The sequence below is a fragment of the Trichoderma gamsii genome, assembly GCF_001481775.2.
Source record: "Trichoderma gamsii strain T6085 chromosome Unknown Scaffold_9.2, whole genome shotgun sequence".
NCBI lineage: Eukaryota > Fungi > Ascomycota > Sordariomycetes > Hypocreales > Hypocreaceae > Trichoderma > Trichoderma gamsii.
The window spans coordinates 82,624-100,367 of record NW_020171346.1 but is presented as its reverse complement, the minus strand read 5'-3'; the positions used below and the strand labels follow the sequence as shown (position 1 = coordinate 100,367).

The 17,744-nt window shown below is 49.5% G+C and overlaps 3 protein-coding genes across 3 annotated transcripts; all 3 read left to right on the top strand.

Annotated features, from left to right (window-relative positions):
• Window positions 1-3,830: 3,830 nt before the first annotated feature.
• Window positions 3,831-4,178, top strand: TGAM01_v203316 (hypothetical protein; the record flags this gene model as incomplete). Its single annotated transcript, XM_018801358.1, has 1 exon — window positions 3,831-4,178. One exon carries the CDS (start codon window positions 3,831-3,833, stop codon window positions 4,176-4,178), a length of 348 nt encoding a protein of 115 aa, XP_018665629.1.
• Window positions 4,179-10,062: 5,884 nt separating this feature from the next.
• On the top strand, window positions 10,063-10,479 carry TGAM01_v203315 (hypothetical protein; the record flags this gene model as incomplete). The annotated part of the gene is made up of 1 exon (XM_018801359.1): window positions 10,063-10,479. One exon carries the CDS (start codon window positions 10,063-10,065, stop codon window positions 10,477-10,479), a length of 417 nt encoding a protein of 138 aa, XP_018665630.1.
• Window positions 10,480-16,584: 6,105 nt separating this feature from the next.
• Window positions 16,585-17,127, top strand: TGAM01_v203314 (hypothetical protein; the record flags this gene model as incomplete). The annotated part of the gene is made up of 1 exon (XM_018801360.1): window positions 16,585-17,127. One exon carries the CDS (start codon window positions 16,585-16,587, stop codon window positions 17,125-17,127), a length of 543 nt encoding a protein of 180 aa, XP_018665631.1.
• Window positions 17,128-17,744: the final 617 nt, after the last annotated feature.

Genomic DNA, 17,744 nt, shown 5'->3' with positions numbered 1-17,744 from the left:
AAGGAGGATGCAGCAGTGCCAATAACGGGGCGTGCGGAATCAGCGTACCGGAATCGCTGTGCCAGGTGTAGTAGTATATCTCGGATTTTTTTTTGAGGTTTTTTTTTGTTCTTAACTCCCTTTTGTTTTTAACGATGGCGTGCGCGCGTTGGCATATGGACTAGATTAGAGAAGGCGCAGAGACGATCACAAGTTGCGAATTACAAAGCCGCAGTAGTACTACTACAAGCTGCATGAAAAAAAGGAGACCATTACAAAGACAACGCATGATCCCTTTGGAGATCCCCCCCGTGGAACATGGCTACTTGTACGCCAAAAACTCCAAGCCCAAACTCCGCTGGTATGTGTGTCTCTTCGCCAATCTAAGGCGGCAGATTCACCGTCAAAAGTTCTCAAGAGGGCAAGACTCTGCGTCAAACTACGAAAACAATCCGGGGGGAGAGGAGAAGCTAACTCCATCTCCAACGGCTATTACGGCTTCTGTCGTATCTTTCTACGACCCCTTTTGACCGCCCCCATCTTTGTCTTGGTCCCCGAAGGGAAAAATAGCAGCCCAAACTCACAACATTCTTAGAAAAAAGCCCGTAGTGTCAAGCCAAAGCAAGATGAAGAAGAAGAAGGAGCTGCAGTAGTGTTATTTCCCCAACGGACAAAAGCCGAACGAGCGAGCAAAAGGAAAACCCGACTCACTAAGAGAGAGAGTGGTGGTCGCAGGAAGAGTCGCAGGACCAAAGAATACCCGACGAATTATCCCCAAGATTAAACTCTAAGAAAATAAACCCCGAACAGCAACGGAAGAAGAACCAGCCACAGTTTGGACACTTTTTAGCGCCGCGACTTGCTGCTCTCGCTGCTTCGGGATATTAACCAAGACGAGTTAAAACTTGCCTGTCTGTCTGTCACTGAGAAAGTTCAAATTGAAAAGGGGGGGTGGGAAAGGGCCTTTGATGTGGCTTCATGACGTATCATGCAACCCTCACAAGAAAGAGAGTGAAAGGAACACAGTAAGTAAATCCAACCAACCATCTCTGTTCCCAGATACTTGGGTCACGCGGATGTGGAAATGTTGGGCGTAAAGTTTTACACGTAAAGATTGTTTCAATAAAAACGTCAATGATGAAAAGCTGTGTGGCCATGGACGGCCTGCCTTGACGCTTGCCTCTCCGTTCCATTCACCTAATTCCGCTCCAAGCAGTACTTGCACGGTACCACAATACTTCCCGGTTTTCTTGTTTCTAAATGGAAGGATACGTTACCGTTTCTTCCCAAAAAGGGTAAACCGTCAAATCTCCCCTTGCTGATTAAACGCCGACCCGCCTTTGCAGGGAATAAGATGAGAATACTACTACTACTACTACAGTACTCCTACCTGCTGTCGAGCGTATTGCCAAGAAGAGAGGAAAAAGTAAAAAACAAAAATCTCGGGCCGAGAGAGGAGAAACAATGCTCAAACGCGAAATGCGAACTGGGCAGTCGGCCCTATGACGGCAATGTACGTGTACACATCAATCATATGTCAATAAGTCTGAAATGGTAATGTCATTACTAACATGAGAGGGGTGTGTAAAGAATAGAACATTCAACCATGCAGCAAATGAAACGACGAGGGCAAAACAACATGACTTTCATTACTATCGATCTCTTTCTTAGTTGTTTCTTCTAAACTGGCGTAGAAAAGAGAGACGCCTCCTTTCCATAATCCCCAACTCTGCTAAGAGACCGATCCTTCCCCGGTTTCAGAACCATGCTTGACTATCACAACAAGCCCCCTGCTCGCCGTTTCCTAACTCCGCTACACACTAGATGCGCTGTCACGTACGTATAGTAATCACGAAACAGGAAGCAAAGTGATGTGTGTACATATATGCTAGCAGGTAAAAAAAAGGGGGGGCCAAGGCGTCTTCCTCCAAAGGAAACTCCGGCCCGTAATAAAAGGCAATAGCGGGAGAGCAAAGCTGAGGGAGAAGTCTTCTAGAACAAAGTCAAAATCTCATGACATGAGTCGCGCAAGGCTTTTTTAGATTCTAAGTCGCCGGGATGCACCAAGTTGTGTCAGGTACACTAAAAAAGGACCCATCTCCGGCGAACACGGGTATCACGGCGTGGATTATCATGGTCTGTGTGTTTTCTGGGTTTTTGTAAACGAAAATGGACAAGATGGAGAGAGGGAAAAAAAAAGAGGAAACCGTCGACGTTTGACACAGTGGTCCCAGCTGGGGTGGCGTCATAACTCTATTCGCAGACCCAGTAAAAACTTGCTTCGTTTTGCCAAACTCTTGACCGAATTACTCAAACCAATATGGAGCTCGCTGTAGGTAGGTAGGTAGTTCTGGGAACTTCTCAAGCGGCGCGTGGGCTATGGAGTCAAATCGTCACTGACAACTTGCTTTCCACTCCCAATGAACAAAGAGTGACATGCCGTCTTGCGTATGTGGTTGTAATCCACAAGCCACGTTGTTGAGGCCGCTCTCGAGCGGAATGCGGCGAACACTAGGCGCCCTGCTGTTTCTTTCTCAATGCTTCCCCAGTTGAACTTGCATGAACTTGCCAGCGTAATGAGGCTTTTATTCCTCGTCATTGTTTAGGTAATAGGGCTTCTAACCTCTCGTAGTAGCCGTGGGGAATAGTCAAGACGCCAGAAATAGGGCCGGGCAAAATGTTAAAAAAAGAATACAACACAAAAAAAAAAGATTGTCCACGGATGCAGCCTTCCGGCGGTTATCCTTGGAGGGGGGTGAAGCTGGGGGCCAAAACGAAGAAGCGAAAGCAACGAAAAGGGACCAACGCAACGCAACATTAAACATGCAGCTAACAAAGGATGAAGCAAAGCGCGCGTTCGCTTGGCTCGCCCTTTTGATGGCGGTCTTTGCCGGGAGATGCGAGCTAGACATGCACGTAGCAACATGTGCTGTACAGGGAGGTAGTAGTAGTAGTAGTAAGTAATACCAGATGCAGACAAGCAAAAAGGAAGAGAAAGAAAAAAAAACAGAAGTTAAAAGCTCGGTCATGGTTCCACGTTCATTGCGTAACTGGAGCCACGTTGATGGCACGCCAGAGAAAAAGGGAGTGGGGATCCCTCCCCCTGGAAAGCCCATTAAATAGAGTTTTCAGGGAATCTGTTCGGCGGAGTGGAGCCGAAAGATGTCTGAGCGGGCGGGTTTCTGTGCTAGGCCCTCATTGGGCGGCTGTTGCATCTGCCATGGGCAAGGGATGGCAAGGAGAGTGGGATTGAGATGGGGGGCTGCTGTTGTGTGGTGTTTTTCTTCTTCTTGGTGTTGTCGATGCTGCTTATGTTGCTTATTTGCTGACGAGGGCAGTCGTGGACTTCTATTTCAGCTCATTTGCTCAGCACGATTCATTGGCCGTGTCGTCTCTGCCTGCCCACGAATCAATTGCCCAAACCAGACTGCTCTTCCTTTCAATTGGCACGGCGCTTAGATGTTCATGCGCAATTTCCCAATTAAACTCTATTGTGCAGCATGTGCGGACTAAGGCGGCAGGCAGCAAAGCTACTGCTGCGTCTAGGTCTAGCAGCGTTTCGCTCCAGCCTTTTTGGAGAGGGCGCTAGGTTGCATTGCGCTGTTTTTTCGCACTCGACGCTGCAAAGAAGACTGATAGTGGTCTAGTAGAATGCATAGTGCGCATAATTATTGGGGGGAGGGGCAGGAAAACAAACACCCTCCTCCAACATCTGGGAAGAAGGAGGAAAAAAAAAAACGACGAGCAAGGGTGTCGGATGCTTTCGAGATGGCTAAGCCCATTTTAATCCCCATCCCGCTAAATGGCGGGAAACTGGGGGAGAAACCCGCTTTAGCACCAGCGTCGCCGCCATGCCTATTGGCTTCCCTCCAGCGCGGTGGCCCGCAATGCTCGCGTGGGCAATCTGCGGACGACAACGCATGGCATGGCATGGCAGCGCATGGCACGGCAGCGCATATGCGGGCGATTTGGAGGTCGCAGTGAAGGATGTGCCGAGGCGTCGATATGCACGGAAATCTGCTTCCGGCATAGCTGTCGCCGCGGGAGGATTGGGGCGGGAAGGGAGCGTCCTCCAGGGCAACGGTGCTATATTTGCATGCTGCAGCACAACCTCCGGCGTCCAGGCCAGGGATCTGGGCCGGCGGCAGCCATTCATTCGTGGGCAATCTCGATCGCCAGCGCCTTTGCGCGGATGCTAGGCACGGAGCATTGGCAGTAGCTGCGGTTGCAGCGGCAGAGCCAACCATAACCATGGCCGGGCCAGCAAGCCCGAAACCTTCCAAGGGGGGCTGCCGGTTGTTCTCCCTGAGATCAAGAGCAGCGGAAGCCAACCCGGGTCTGCGTAGCGACGTGAAGCGAGAGATGCTGAGTGGCGCCCCGAGCAGCAGCGTCAAGCACACAAGGGAGGGGACGAAAACAAGGGACCGGTCCAAAAGGGTCACGCCTCGCTCATTTAGAGTTGCGGTTTGCATATGCCTATCCTTCGCGGGCAATTGGTGTTGGTGGTGTGTGCATCGTATGGCTCTGGCATGGCATGGCATGTTTGCTCCTCGCAAAACCTACCACCGAAAGGCGGCACACCATGGCGACGTCCGCATGTGTCTATCAAGCAGGGAACTTTTTCATTTGCTCTGCCTTGTTGTCTTTTTGCTTGCATTGTTGCGGCATTTGCGGCCACGCCAACCAGAGGGCCTCGTCACAATTGTTTTTTGCTCGTGCTCATGCATAATCTTGACCCTTGCTCCAGCTTTGGGCTGCGATAGGGCAGAACAACCGAGCTCAAGACATATCCAGCAATTGGCCATCGTCTCAATACGGCCTATGCACTGGATACTAAAGGATCTGCGCTTGTCTTAGTGTGTGATGGATGATGCGAACTGCGTGTCTCGGCACTATTTGGTGCTTGCATCGTCCTTGGGACTACCCGCCCGTGCTATATAGTGGCAGGTATAGTAGTGTGTGCTTTCAACGAGATCCTGGCTTGCAGAGGAAACAAGTCATTTTCTTGCTGACGCGATTTGCTTGTGTGCAGCCACACTCTAGACTTTGTACGTCACAGAGAGGGAAAAAAAAACGCATAGATTGATTCAATGATCTGCCTTGTTGGTCGTCTTCTAACAAGACTGTCTCAGAGCTGGCAACACCTTGCGCGTTTTAGCAGGCTGGCTTGGGTACCCAGAAACTCGGTTTCCGGGTCTCGGAGGGGTCTCAACGGGGCGTGTTAATATACAGTAGAGCCCAGCTGCGTGGGTACAGCGCCTAGGTACCTATATCTCTTGAATATAGTAGCCCAGCCATGTTTCGGCTCTGACACGCATTGCCAATGCTCTAGCGCAGCCAGCTTTACCGCCTTGGGAAGCAACTGCTGGTGGAGCTGCAGGCCAGCCAGTGAGTGAAAGTGCGAGTACAGTAACAGAGAACCAGACGGGCCAGTCTGCTGCACTTACTCACTTGGATGCCCATGTCATTGGGGATTTGCGGCATTGCGGCCTCGTCTTGGGTAGCCCGCGGAGAGAAACCACCGCTGCCTTGGATGCCAAGAGAGATCGCTCCCTACCATGAGTCGTTTGCGCGCACACAGGGCAGTGCCCACTGAATATGCCAACTCTCCCTCTCAATAGTCTCTCACGGCAGTGGAGTTGAAAGAGAGTCACCTGTACTAGTAGGTAGATGTCTAGCAACTAGTCGCAGTAGTGTCTTCACGTTGGACGTTTCTTGACTCGGTAAACGTCTTGTTACCAAAACGGACCCCAGACTGCCGAGCCAATCAAAGTCGGGATTATTTTCCCAAAACAGCTTTTTGCTGCCTCCCTTTTCACTCTCTGCCTCTGCCTCCTATTTCTCTAGATCAAGTCGCGGCGGCATGCAGCTGTTGTTAGCGCCAAACGGACTCCCGGACTTCGGTTATGGAAGATGACGAGAAACGAAGGCCGGAGACGAAGTTTGGCGGAAACTCGAGCCATGGTGAGAATGAGAAATGTCATTGCCGTGGTCCATAGAAGCTGCCGTCAACTCATTGTCCCTTTACCGCTACTTTCGTGACGTTGTGCGCCGTCTCAACAAAGCGTAAAGCATAATCAATGGAAGCGTCGCAGGCCAACAGCAATTGAGTTCAGACTTCAATGCCGCTGCGCAACGTCAACCCCGACGTGCACTGCACAAGTAGCTCTGGCGAATGCCTACTGCTGTAGTGTCTAGTGTTGCCATGATCTCCGGCCTCCTCAACAATTGCCGACATGATCAAGTCCGTACTGCTGCTATCAGGAGACGCTATCCATTTTCGCCCTGAACTGGCCATATTAGGCAATTCGCATCACTTCGGCGCGGCGGCTGCTTAATCTAACGAGGCGCAACATCGAATCTAGCCCGCTAGTATCTCCAGAGGTGGACCCCCTTTAGTGCATGGAAAACCCAAAGAACAAGCATGCTGTTGTCCAACCGGAGAATCTATTACTCATAAGCCATTGTGCCAGTAGATGGCTCCGCGGCGATCGTGGGGGAGCAATCACGACATTTGATCAGCATCAGCCAGGGCGTACGAGTAGCAGCTTCTGGATACGACCCAAGCATCGATGGCTGATGCTGTTGTTGATTCTTCCCGGTCGTCAACAAGTACGAACCTCTTGCATATTCGAGACGCGTCTTCAGCTAGGTTTTGATGGCATAACTTGGTTAATGGCCAGTCAATCATCGTACAATAAAAGAGGACTCCAAGGAGGTATACCAGTGAGCGCGAGAATAGGCCGCTGGACGCCTATTGTCTCCGACCGTCACCGTCTGCCAAGGTGATGTTGTTAAAATGCTCGATTTCAATGACAGACGCTTGCTATGCTCATCGAGGCGTTGGAGGCGCTAGAGCGTTGAACTAGATGACGCATGGATCCCGACTCTCAACCACTCAATGGTGGAAGTAATAACATTTAAACCCGAACTATTAGTCAGCTGTGGGGGAGCATTTCAATCATCAAGAGCGAGTGCCGCTGGGAAAAACGAGGGTGAGTGAGGGCATTGAGGACATAGAGGCTAAAGCTTTGCATCATACAGTATTAAAATTAAAGGCGTTGTTGTGCATGCAGTAGTTGCCCGTTGGTTCTGAGAGATTGGCAAGTGCCGAAACCTATCGTGGAAACCCAAAAGTCCGCTGATCCACGATTGCATTGCCCGTTTTATTGTTATTCGTCTCAGGTCTGAATGTAAACGAGGCGTTATGGATGTTGGGCGATAATTATTGTTGGTGGAGTTCCGCTTCCTTTCGTCACGCACGCCTGGCTCAATCTGCTGGTATCAGACACCGAGTAGCTGGAGTCACTTGAGAAAAAAAAGTAAAAAGTAGAAAGTAAGACAAAAAGATCAAATAAATCTCTCCTAAGAGCAACAAGCATAATGGTGAGCTGGAAACAAATCTCCAATCTAGACTCTCAGATGTGGTCCGTGACGAGTGTGATGATGATTTAAGAATCTGATAATGGCTTGCAAAACCACGTTTTACACTTCAACTGGCTGAAATTATGGGCAATGAGGCGTCTGTCACGTTTAGTGGAGAGTACCGTAGAATGTACAAAAACAAACACACCTGGCTGAGCACGAGAGCCTCTGTGGAACTACCAGAGTGATGCGTATCCGCCATGACGGAGACGGCAGCGCAGCCAGACTCGAGCTGGCATTCCTCGAGATGGGCCAAAGTTTCTCCCAAAAGAGTAGCGCGTTTCACCATCCTCTGGCCGTAGATGCTTTTCGCTCCTGAGTACTGTTAGCAGAGGCTGCATGTGCATTACTCGAACAGAGGCACTTGTCAAAGTATATTGTTTGGTAACGGCCACCAAAAAAAGAAACGCCCAGCATAAACACCCACCTGGCAATCCGCACTACCCTCACCATGACGCACCCCTTTGGCTCGCCGGGCGACGCTGCGTCTTCACCGCTTCAGTGCAGCGAGAGCCATGCTGAGGCTGGGTTGGAGCAGGACCCAGACGGTGCCAAAGTCAGTTTTGGCCATGTGGGGGTTTCGGCCGGATGGTCAAAGTCAAGAGCAGGCACAAGACTGAGCCCAGCCAGCCTGTGTTCCAGTTCTAGCTTTGGACCCCCCCCCCCCCCCCCTTTCTCGCCCTAAATTTCTTGTGTCAAGAAAAAAAAGTTTTTTGGTCTTGGTTTGCCTCTGGCGAATCGAGATTTGCGTGAGACCCTGTTGGCCTTGCAAAAGGTTCAACCATCTTACTCGTACGCGGTGCAACGCGCTCACAAAGTAACACGCGCATATCGCTGCAACACCCAGTTGCACGATTTGGCTCGCTTGTGTGCCACCCAAAGACTGACTGACTAGCATCAGAACAAAGGCGGTGTAGGGCCAGGGCGTAGAAGCGCTCGAACATTCGAACTAGCAACGAGGCTGCCTCGACCCCAATCTCATTTCCTTTGGCGCTTCGTGGTCTCCAGTCTGGCCGGCCGGCTCTTCGTATCGCGTCGCCAACCTGGAGTCCAGCCTGGAGCTTGCAGATAATCGCCGAAGCCCACAGCTTCTGGGGTGTCGTCGTCGTTTCCCGACGTCCCAAGTCCGGAGCACAGGGCCCTGGGGTGCAGCCACCTTGTCATGCTGCCAGGCGCTAAATCATCGCGGCCTTTCAACGTTCGGCCTCTCAAAGCCTGTCAACGGTCACTGTGTGTGCGCATGATTCCGCTACCTGCGCTGCGCGGATGACGGAGTGAGCATCGAGCAAGGATGGGGCGACTACGCTCTTCTGCCGGTGTCTCGCAGAAGGTCGGACGGAATCCGTGGAATTCGTGGAATCGGCCGTCGAGGCTTGGTTTGCCATCGCGCGTTTAGACTTTTTCTGTTTTTGCTCGCACATACTTGCCTGCCCGAACGAGACGTACCGTCGTCGTCCTGACTAGCAGTACCTAGGGCCGGACTTGTCATCCTCCACCCAGAGACAAAGCCATCAAACTATTTCTGGTCTGTTGCGGTGTACCTCATCCAGTCCCTCATACTTCGTATCGCTTGAACTTTAGCGTCGGGCTTCAGACCCAATGCTTTGGGACCCAGCCATCTGCTGCTTACCAATGAAGACCTGAGTGTATGTAGTGTCCGAAGTTTGTTGTTCTTCGTTCTACCTCGCGCGCCAACAGAAGTCGATGTGTGTCTCCTGTTTCGGAGGCGACTTAGCCTGGCGGCAAACGGGTAGGCGCACGAGATACTCGATTGGGCAAACAGTCCCCAGCAGAATGTCTCAGCTCCGGTATTTTCGCCTTTCCGTGGGCGCTAGCCAAAGCTTTTGTTGGAAGAGCGAATCTTCCCAGGCGTTGTGAATGGCGAGATATCCGAAATCCAAATTGCCGGGTCACTGGCCGCGCGTATATAAAGGATAACCGCTATCCAGCGCTGCCAGGGGTTTTCTTTTTCCGGCCTTCACTTCATAACCCCATAGCACGTGTCCTGTGTTTAGGTTTATTATAAACATTCGACTTCAAACGCCTCCTGATACACCCCGGACGTCCAGTATCGGCAGGAGCCCAGCTCTCTCGTCTCCTTCGACCACTACTACCTGACCCTGACACAATCGACCTGCGCCTGGTCGATTGCCTTGATACCGCGACACTCGCCAGCAAGGAGCCCTTTGGCAACGGGACAGCGTCTCATCGCCTAGACAGGCCAAGAGCGGCGGCTGCATCTCGCTCCTAGACGCACAAGAGAAAGTCTCAAGAGTCTAGCACACACACACCTCTTGGCCCCCACTCACGGTCCGTATACGCCAAGCCGTCAACACTCGCCGGGTGTGTGCAAAAGAAGCAGGGATTCCCCTCCCTGGCAGAGTCTGATCGTGTGGATCGATACTCCCGCATACCGGCTCCACCCCTTATATTGTATGCATGCATATAATATATGATTCTGCCGCTTCTAACGCTTGAGCCAATATATTTGCCTTCCTCTTTCCATACACGCTACCCCCTAGCAGCCTATATATCCAGCCTACCCTGGTCACTGACGCACTCCGTCCGGCACCCTCCCCGTACAAGCTTCCTCCAGCCTGCTCCCACTCCCACGCATATATGACCAGAGCCCCTACCTCCTCGCAGCCTCCAAGTACAATGCTGTCTGTCTATCCATCAGAGATCCAGTACCAGCAACACCTCAACCACTCTCCCATCCGCCCCATGCCTCACCGCCAGCCAGACGTCTCGCTGGGCTATGCCAGTATGAGTGCCAGCCGTGCCTCTAAGGCGGCCGTTGCCCAACAGCACCAAGCCCAGCAAGATGCTGCGGTTGCCCAGGCCCTCGAAATTGCTCGAGAAAGTCCCGACGGCGCCTCAGATCCAACCGTCAGCACGATTCTCGAGCAGGCTCTGCAGCAGATCTGGCGCAAGGTCGAATCCCAGCCCGACTCTTACATCATGTCACGCGACGAATTTGCCGTCTTCAACTTCTTCCAGCACCGCTTCAACGGCAACAAGATGGCCGTCACAGCGCGCAAGCGATACTGGGACCATACCAGAGTCGAGTGCTGAAGACCAGTCGGTGGTTTCCAGAAGAAGCCAGCCTGGTTCCTACGTCACGTCGAAGCATCACACCGTTTCATCTGTCGACTCAATCAGCCTCTTACACCATCTCTTCACTTCGCTTGCTTGCCTGCAGTGGGAATCAATATCCTTGATTACCGGGGCCAACGATGTCTTGAACACGCTGGACCCTATCCAAGAACACCACTCTTCATCTTCGCGCAAAGAAAAGACAAAAAAGAAATAAAAATATACACGACACAAAACTCTTGGCAAGGCTTGGCAGATGCTGCTATTTATAAGCCAGCCAGGCATCAACGCCGCAATCACTCACGAACTCTTCATTTCACTTTACCCGATGGGACTTGGCTATCATTGGGCATATTATACACACGATATGACCTTTTTACTTTGATAGCATCTTCCTCTTCTTCAATTCACGACCTGCCAGAACAAGCCATGACGGCACAGGAAATGAATTACTCTTTTTTCACATATACGCGCTCAATACTGGCATGCCTTGCTGCTACGGGCATTACAACGGCCATTGCCACGGCCATTGCCTCGTATCACATACCAAGTGGCAGATAAGATCTTCTTCCCTCCTTATACGTGGAATCACTGCACTTTTTTTTCTCTGCCTCAGTCATTTGTGCGAGCGCTGCCATGGCGGGTATCCGCTAAGCAGCTAGCTCACCAAAAAGGCCTCGGCGCCCCCTGGCGTTGCCTCCGCCCCTAAAGATTGGGGTCTTTAGGGCTGCGGACTTCTTCCGATATGCGGGCTTCGTGTCAGCACAGCGAGACCTTGGGAGATTACCCGGTTTGCCTATTGGAGGCCGGCTGTCTCAAGCATTGGATATACGAGGCCTCAAACAAAAGCCGACCCTCTTTTACCACCGCCTCGCCGCCGCCACTTTCGTACAAAGAAGACACGATTTGGCGTGTGGAAAAAAAGACAACAAGATGGAGCTTGAAAATATTGGATTGGTATATATTACTTGATGCTGTGACGAATTTCTTAACTCTATAGATTAAGCGAGGGACTTATAGACTTGCTTTTTTTGCTTTCAACTTGTTCTTAATGGATATTATTTACTACATTTTTGCCTTATGACTCCTACTGCTTTGTGTGAGGCTTTATCTGACTTGAATGCCGAGTCGGCAGGCGTGTGATGATGTCCGTGTAATACCTAGTTGATCGGCGATGTAATTACTTGCAGGACTGTTGGCATCAATCGCTCTTCAGCCGTTCTGCTCGGCAGAACTATGCCTCACGGCGCTCTTTGTTGCTGTAACAATCTAACTGGATTAGGACTATTTGCAGCTATCGCATTACGACCGTTGCGCCTAGAGATGTTACTGCTTACTCCTTGCTACTAGGTCGTTATACTATCATGACTCTAGGAAATAGGAACTTTTCGAGATTATCTAATATCGCCGACTGGCAATCTCCACAGCCAGAATAGGAAATAAGAAAAAGGTGTTTTGATAGATGAGCTCGATCTCCACGGAGAAACCGATGCGCTTCACATATAACACAGCGATGACAAATTAATGCCAAGATTCAACATCTAGACGCGTTTACGAGACTTCAGAGACGCGTGTTAATGTCATGACTCATTATTTCGGTCCTTTGTTCGATATTTCCAAGATTCGTTGTAAGACTTCCAACTAATCGACCGGGCATATTAGTATTCGAGCCGGGGTCTGTAAGGTAAGTCGTCGGAATCGGAATATGGCTGGTGCCTGGATTTACTAAGGTATGTCTCTCCGGTTCCAAGTCGTTTTGCAGATATGTCAAGAAAATCGGGAACTCAATTTTCTTGATATCGATTATCAATCGGAAGAGCGTCATAGCATACGTGTTTTAGCATACGCGGTTGCGTGCATTTTAGAAGCTTTAATGGCGATGTGTACTCGGCAAGGAAAGGTATAGTATACATCGGTCGCCACCTTCCAAAAAAAAGAGTTTATATAGAGGCGAATGCAGCTGAGAGGTGGCGGTGCGGCGGCAGTTTCTTTTAAGTTTTTAGTAATCTAACACCAGCAGGGAAATTTTTTTTTTCTTTTTTTTTTTTAGAAAAGATAACACTAGAGAAGCTGTGTTTATGATTTCACTAAATAAATCGGCAAGTTTTGTTGTGAAAACGGAGGCCTCGGAAAGGCTATAGAGCAACGCTTCGACCACTTCCCTGTTACGGCAAATGGATACTTCTCATGTTGGTAGCCTTTATACTCTTCAAAGCTTCTAATTAGGATTTGGCGAATTGCGTAAGCGTTCTTTGTCACTCATTTTTTTTGTGACATCAGGGAATTCAGTGTTTTTTTCTTCGCTCTAGAGAGTTGCTATGTAGGCTTTTGACTAGCAGTCAACGTTTATGTATTGCATTGAATGCAAGAGAGTTTTCTACTGTGGCAGTGTTATTCAGCTCGCAGGAAGAGAGTTCAGTTGAATTACAGCCAAACACTAATGCGTGAAACAACTCTCTTTAAATAAATAAAAAATTAAATATTCAAGTCAAACTTTCAAGCATCGTGCCAGAAAGATAGGGAAGAAGATGGAATTTGACACCTCATATCAGGAGATAAGGAATTAGAGATAAAAGTGTGGTATTCGAACAGCTCAATCGTATGCAAGCCTCTTATGCGGTGGACGTGTCCGGATCTTCGATCCAACGTGTCGGTTATCTAGTCTGTCCCGAAAGCGTGGTAGGCCTCGTGCTATTACTGTATATGGCCAGGGTGGAGGGTAGAAGCCAGATCGTCGGCAATCTGCTTCAGGCGGGCTGAAGGAGATGAGTTGTCATGTTAGGAGAAAAATTCGCATGCTTCGGAGCATCATACCAATTTAGAACTCTCCAAAATATACGCACATAAAACTGGGTTGGAACAAGGTTTTTTTCTTACAAGCCAAAGATGGTGTGGTAGCGCACGCGCGAGATTTTAGATTTTACCGTTCATACCCCCGTCACAAATGATTTTTGATCAAATCTGCAGAGCTGAGATTGGACGAGGGGGGGCGTGCTGCTGAGAAGCCACCACGTGGAATCGGGCAAGCCCTTTCTGAACCAGGCTCAGAGAGGATAATTTGATTCCATCATTCCCGCGAAGGAGATAGAAAAGGGGGAGCTGAGAGTTCAAGCAATGAGCCACACTCCCAAACCCCCAGACCCCATGCCGCAATGTTATCACCATCACCTTTTGCACAAGTCTCTAGATGTGGCTTTGCGCGCTTAACAGTTTGTGGAGCGTCGTTTTTGCCGTTTTTCTGTTCGCAGGCGCGTGGACGGTGGACACGCCTAAAAACTAAAATTAAATGGCGGACTTTTATTCCCTTTAGCAGCAGAGTTTATTCAAAGCCTTTCGTCGCGTTCAGCTGCCTGGGCGACTGACAGTAAAAAAACAAATGAGAGCTGTGGTCCTTGGCGGCGAGTTTGTTTGAATAGGACTGGAGAAGAAGAAAATTAAAGTATAAACACATGACTCACGCAAGCTTTTTTGCTATACGAATGCCAAGTCGCTCAAACAGCTCCGAGCTTTTCAAAGAGGCTGTCCAAATATGTGATAGATCAAATACGGAGCGAGACACGTGGTGAGATCATGGCTAGGATCTAATGGCGGTAAAAAAAAAAAAAGCACGATGGTTGGTAGGCCAGGAGATGAATGATTGATGCCAAAGGAGGACATATGCATACATGTATACACCGCCCTTTTATATCAACGTTTACATAAGACAGGAGAGGGAGCGATGGGAAATAACATGGTCATAGATGATATGGTGGAGATTCTTCCCCGTATTTTAGTCCTCTGACTACCTGTTCGCTTAGAAAATAGTAGGCCTAGCAGCTCGGTCTATAGTCTGTACCGTTGGAGCAAGCGCCAGACTAGTAGTAAATCCTCCGAAGAGGTATACCAAATAAGTGATAGATCAAGGTGAAGCTGCTGTGAGAGATCTTGTAGGATACGTAATCTAGATCTGGTTGCATGAAAGGAGCAAGATGATGAGAAGGGGAGTGGGTAGAAATAACTGAGCTAGCATGGAGAATGCATAAACTGCATGTACCTACAGAGAGATGGAGGGGTAAGAGAAAAGTACGTGCCCTTTTTGTCGTAGTTGAGATTATTCCAGGTTAGTTTGGCCTTGTTGCTACTACCTTCTTATTTGGAAGTCATCCAATCTCACCTGTTTCGTCAGCTTCAAATTCAAGTGCCAAATTGGCATGAGTAAAAGGCCCTGAAGAAGTCATCTATCTGAAGGGCAAGACGAAGTGAATGAAACTGGCAATGGGAAACATCGTACATGAAAATCAAGACTTGACAGCGAAAGATATAACACGGGAGCAATAAATAAAACTGGAACGGTGTTAAGATAGAGATATAGATGCAATACGGAGTGATAAACACATAAGGAAGATGGCCGTTTCTGTGGCGATAGAGGCTCTTCCCTTAATGAACCACATCGTCTTACCATTACCTGCCTCGATGAAGCTATTCGGCGCTCAGTTCGCGATGATTTCCAACGCCGAAGATGCCCCGCTCTTATGCCGGAGCTCGGAGCGTGAGCCGGATGAGTAAACGAGGCCGATGAGGATACCAGGGCGTACAGACTAGCCGGAAGGTTCGGAGGAGAGATGGGATCCGGCATTGTAAGAGGCCGGCTCTTGTTATTCCATTGGGCAATGGGACAATTATAATCAAAGGTAATTGCCAAAGCGAGCTACTATTGACTCATTTGCCCAGGGCTTTTTCCACATTTACGTGTATCTGGAATGATCTAGATAAACAACCTCTATGCTCAAAATACGTTTTCCCACCTAACTCATAGTAATAAGAGTGCGATAATAAATGACCGTCACACTTCAATCAAAAAAAAAAAACCACATCGAATAAGAATACGGATAAGGAAGCGAGCTCGAGGCTGCAATTAGCCCATCCCTCCATTGACTTTGGAGGTTGTCAAACCTGACCTGGTTTGAGCTTAGAAGCCCTCCTCGTCCAATGAAGGCGATGACGACATGCATCGGTCCACCGGCCAACGCTCAAGCAGCGCGCTATTCCCAGACAGGAAATCGCACAACAGCTCCAGCCAATGAGCGCTCTCCGGCGGCAGAAGCATCAGACAATGGGATGGATGATCAGAGACAGCGTTTAGGCCAAGAGCAGCTGATGGTTCTCGCACAAAAATGTCTCGGGTACGGATAACAGTTGGAAGATTAGAGAATTGTGGCTTTTCTCTTTGTATATAAATAATGGTGCTAAATTGTGCCCCTCTGAGATCTACATGACGTCAGGTATATGTAGCTTTTGTTGGCGAGAAATGCGCGCGCAAAGCTTAGACTCCGGATAGTATGACAGCTGTGACGAGTGGCAGCTGCCATTTAACGGGCGAAACAAGCTTCTCAGCGGGAGAGCACTTTAGACGCAAACGTCATGCAAGCCCTAGCGAGTGCCGACGACTCCGAGGCGGGTGACAAGCCGCTGCTATGGCATATGCATTGGAGCAGAATGTACTCTTGCCGTCTGATCCATGCGGAGAAGCTGTAGACCTCTTTATTTGTTTCATTTGTTTGACGTCTTCCTCTATCCTCAGCTTATAAGGCGGAAGCTTCAATGCCCCGCGTCGTGCATCTGGTTGCTTTAAAAGCTTCCTTTTCCATGGTTGCTCGGTCGACACTCTTACACCAACCTCTTGCCTGGTGCTGAGAATCAAGGAGAATCTTTGGCCAGTTTCTGCGCAGCTGTGATTTTTTTGTCTTTCTTCGGCATCTTTGCTTCAATCATCATAGTTGTCTCAATTTACGATTTCCACATTTTAAGGCAGCTCATAGCTCCATCGCGCCAAAGCTTCCGAGCTTCCTAGCTTTCCACGGCTTGTGCCATTTTTCGCCCGGTCGTCCCGGGCTGCTACAAACTTCAGCCGTCACGGGCAGAAGATTTCCGCCGAGTAAAAAGGCAATTCAAGGGAATAAGGAATAATAGGCTCGCCCTCCCCTGTCTGGTTAGGGACAATAAAACCCTACCATCGCCAGCCAGTTCTTGAAGATTGCAGTCCAGATCAATCAATCTCTTGTCAATCCACAGCAACACAGTTTCTTTGCAGACCTCACCGCCGCCATGTCGAAGCTCATCAGTGTCATCCTGCGCAGCATTGCGCTGGTCTGGACATTGATCATCACCGCCCTCATCGGCAATGTCATCGCCTCCAACCGAAATGGGCACATGGTGACCATCAACTTCACCATCTTCGTGGCTGCCTGGTCTTGGGTTGCCTTGCTCTACGGCATGTTTGCAACCTTCATCGAGAGCATCCTCGTGCCCGTCCTCCTCCTCTTCCTGGACGGCCTTGCCACTGTGCTCACCTTCATCTGCGCCATCGTCTTGTCCGCCAAGCTGCGTGCTCCCAACTGTGGCAACATTCCTCACCAGCACTTGCCCGCCAGCTGGATCGGCTTTGGCGATTTCCCTCATGACGAGAAGAGGTGCCGCGAGATCCAGGCCAGCACTGCGTTCATGTGGTTCCTCTGGGTGTGCTTCATGGTCATCTTCATCTTCGGCGTCATTGACGGACGAACTGGCGGCTTCGGCGGCGGCTCATCACGATTCTCGCGTTCAAGTCGCTCTACTCGCACCACTGCACCTACCATGTCTCAGGTCTAAATGGTCCTCTTTAAGAATATACCCCTTATGATATGAGCGTTCTTACACGCACGTTCTTTCATTCGCTCTACCGACATGAAAACAGTTTTACTGCTGTCTATAATAGTTGGTGTCGTGTCCCCGGTGGATGCCTTCTAGCAAACGAGTGAACTGGATTCTTCGCTTGAAAACGTCATTTGCAACAGCAGCGGGTTGGAGGGGTGAATATCCTATGAGTACCGGTCAGGAGGGTTGGCGATTGGGTTATGAAGTTGCGTCGAGTTAATACGTACATTTGTGAAATCGATAGTCGGTACTGGATTGGATTGGCATTGTCAAAAGGTTGACAGGACTGAGAGGTTAGTAGTATGAGCACGATAGCTAATGTAGTAATTGAGTGATGAATAAAAGAGTCCCATACATATCATCTTCTTTGCCATTGCTCGTGCTTATAATGTGATGTGAAATGATAATGCGCTATATTTGGTATTATTTGTTACAAATATCATGTCCTCTGACACTGATCAGTTTACATGTGCAAGACCACCATGATAGAACTTGACCAATTGTTGTTGTAGCAACCCTCTGGCATCAAGCTGTAGCCAGTCTATACGCTCCCAGCTTGCCCAGACAAACAG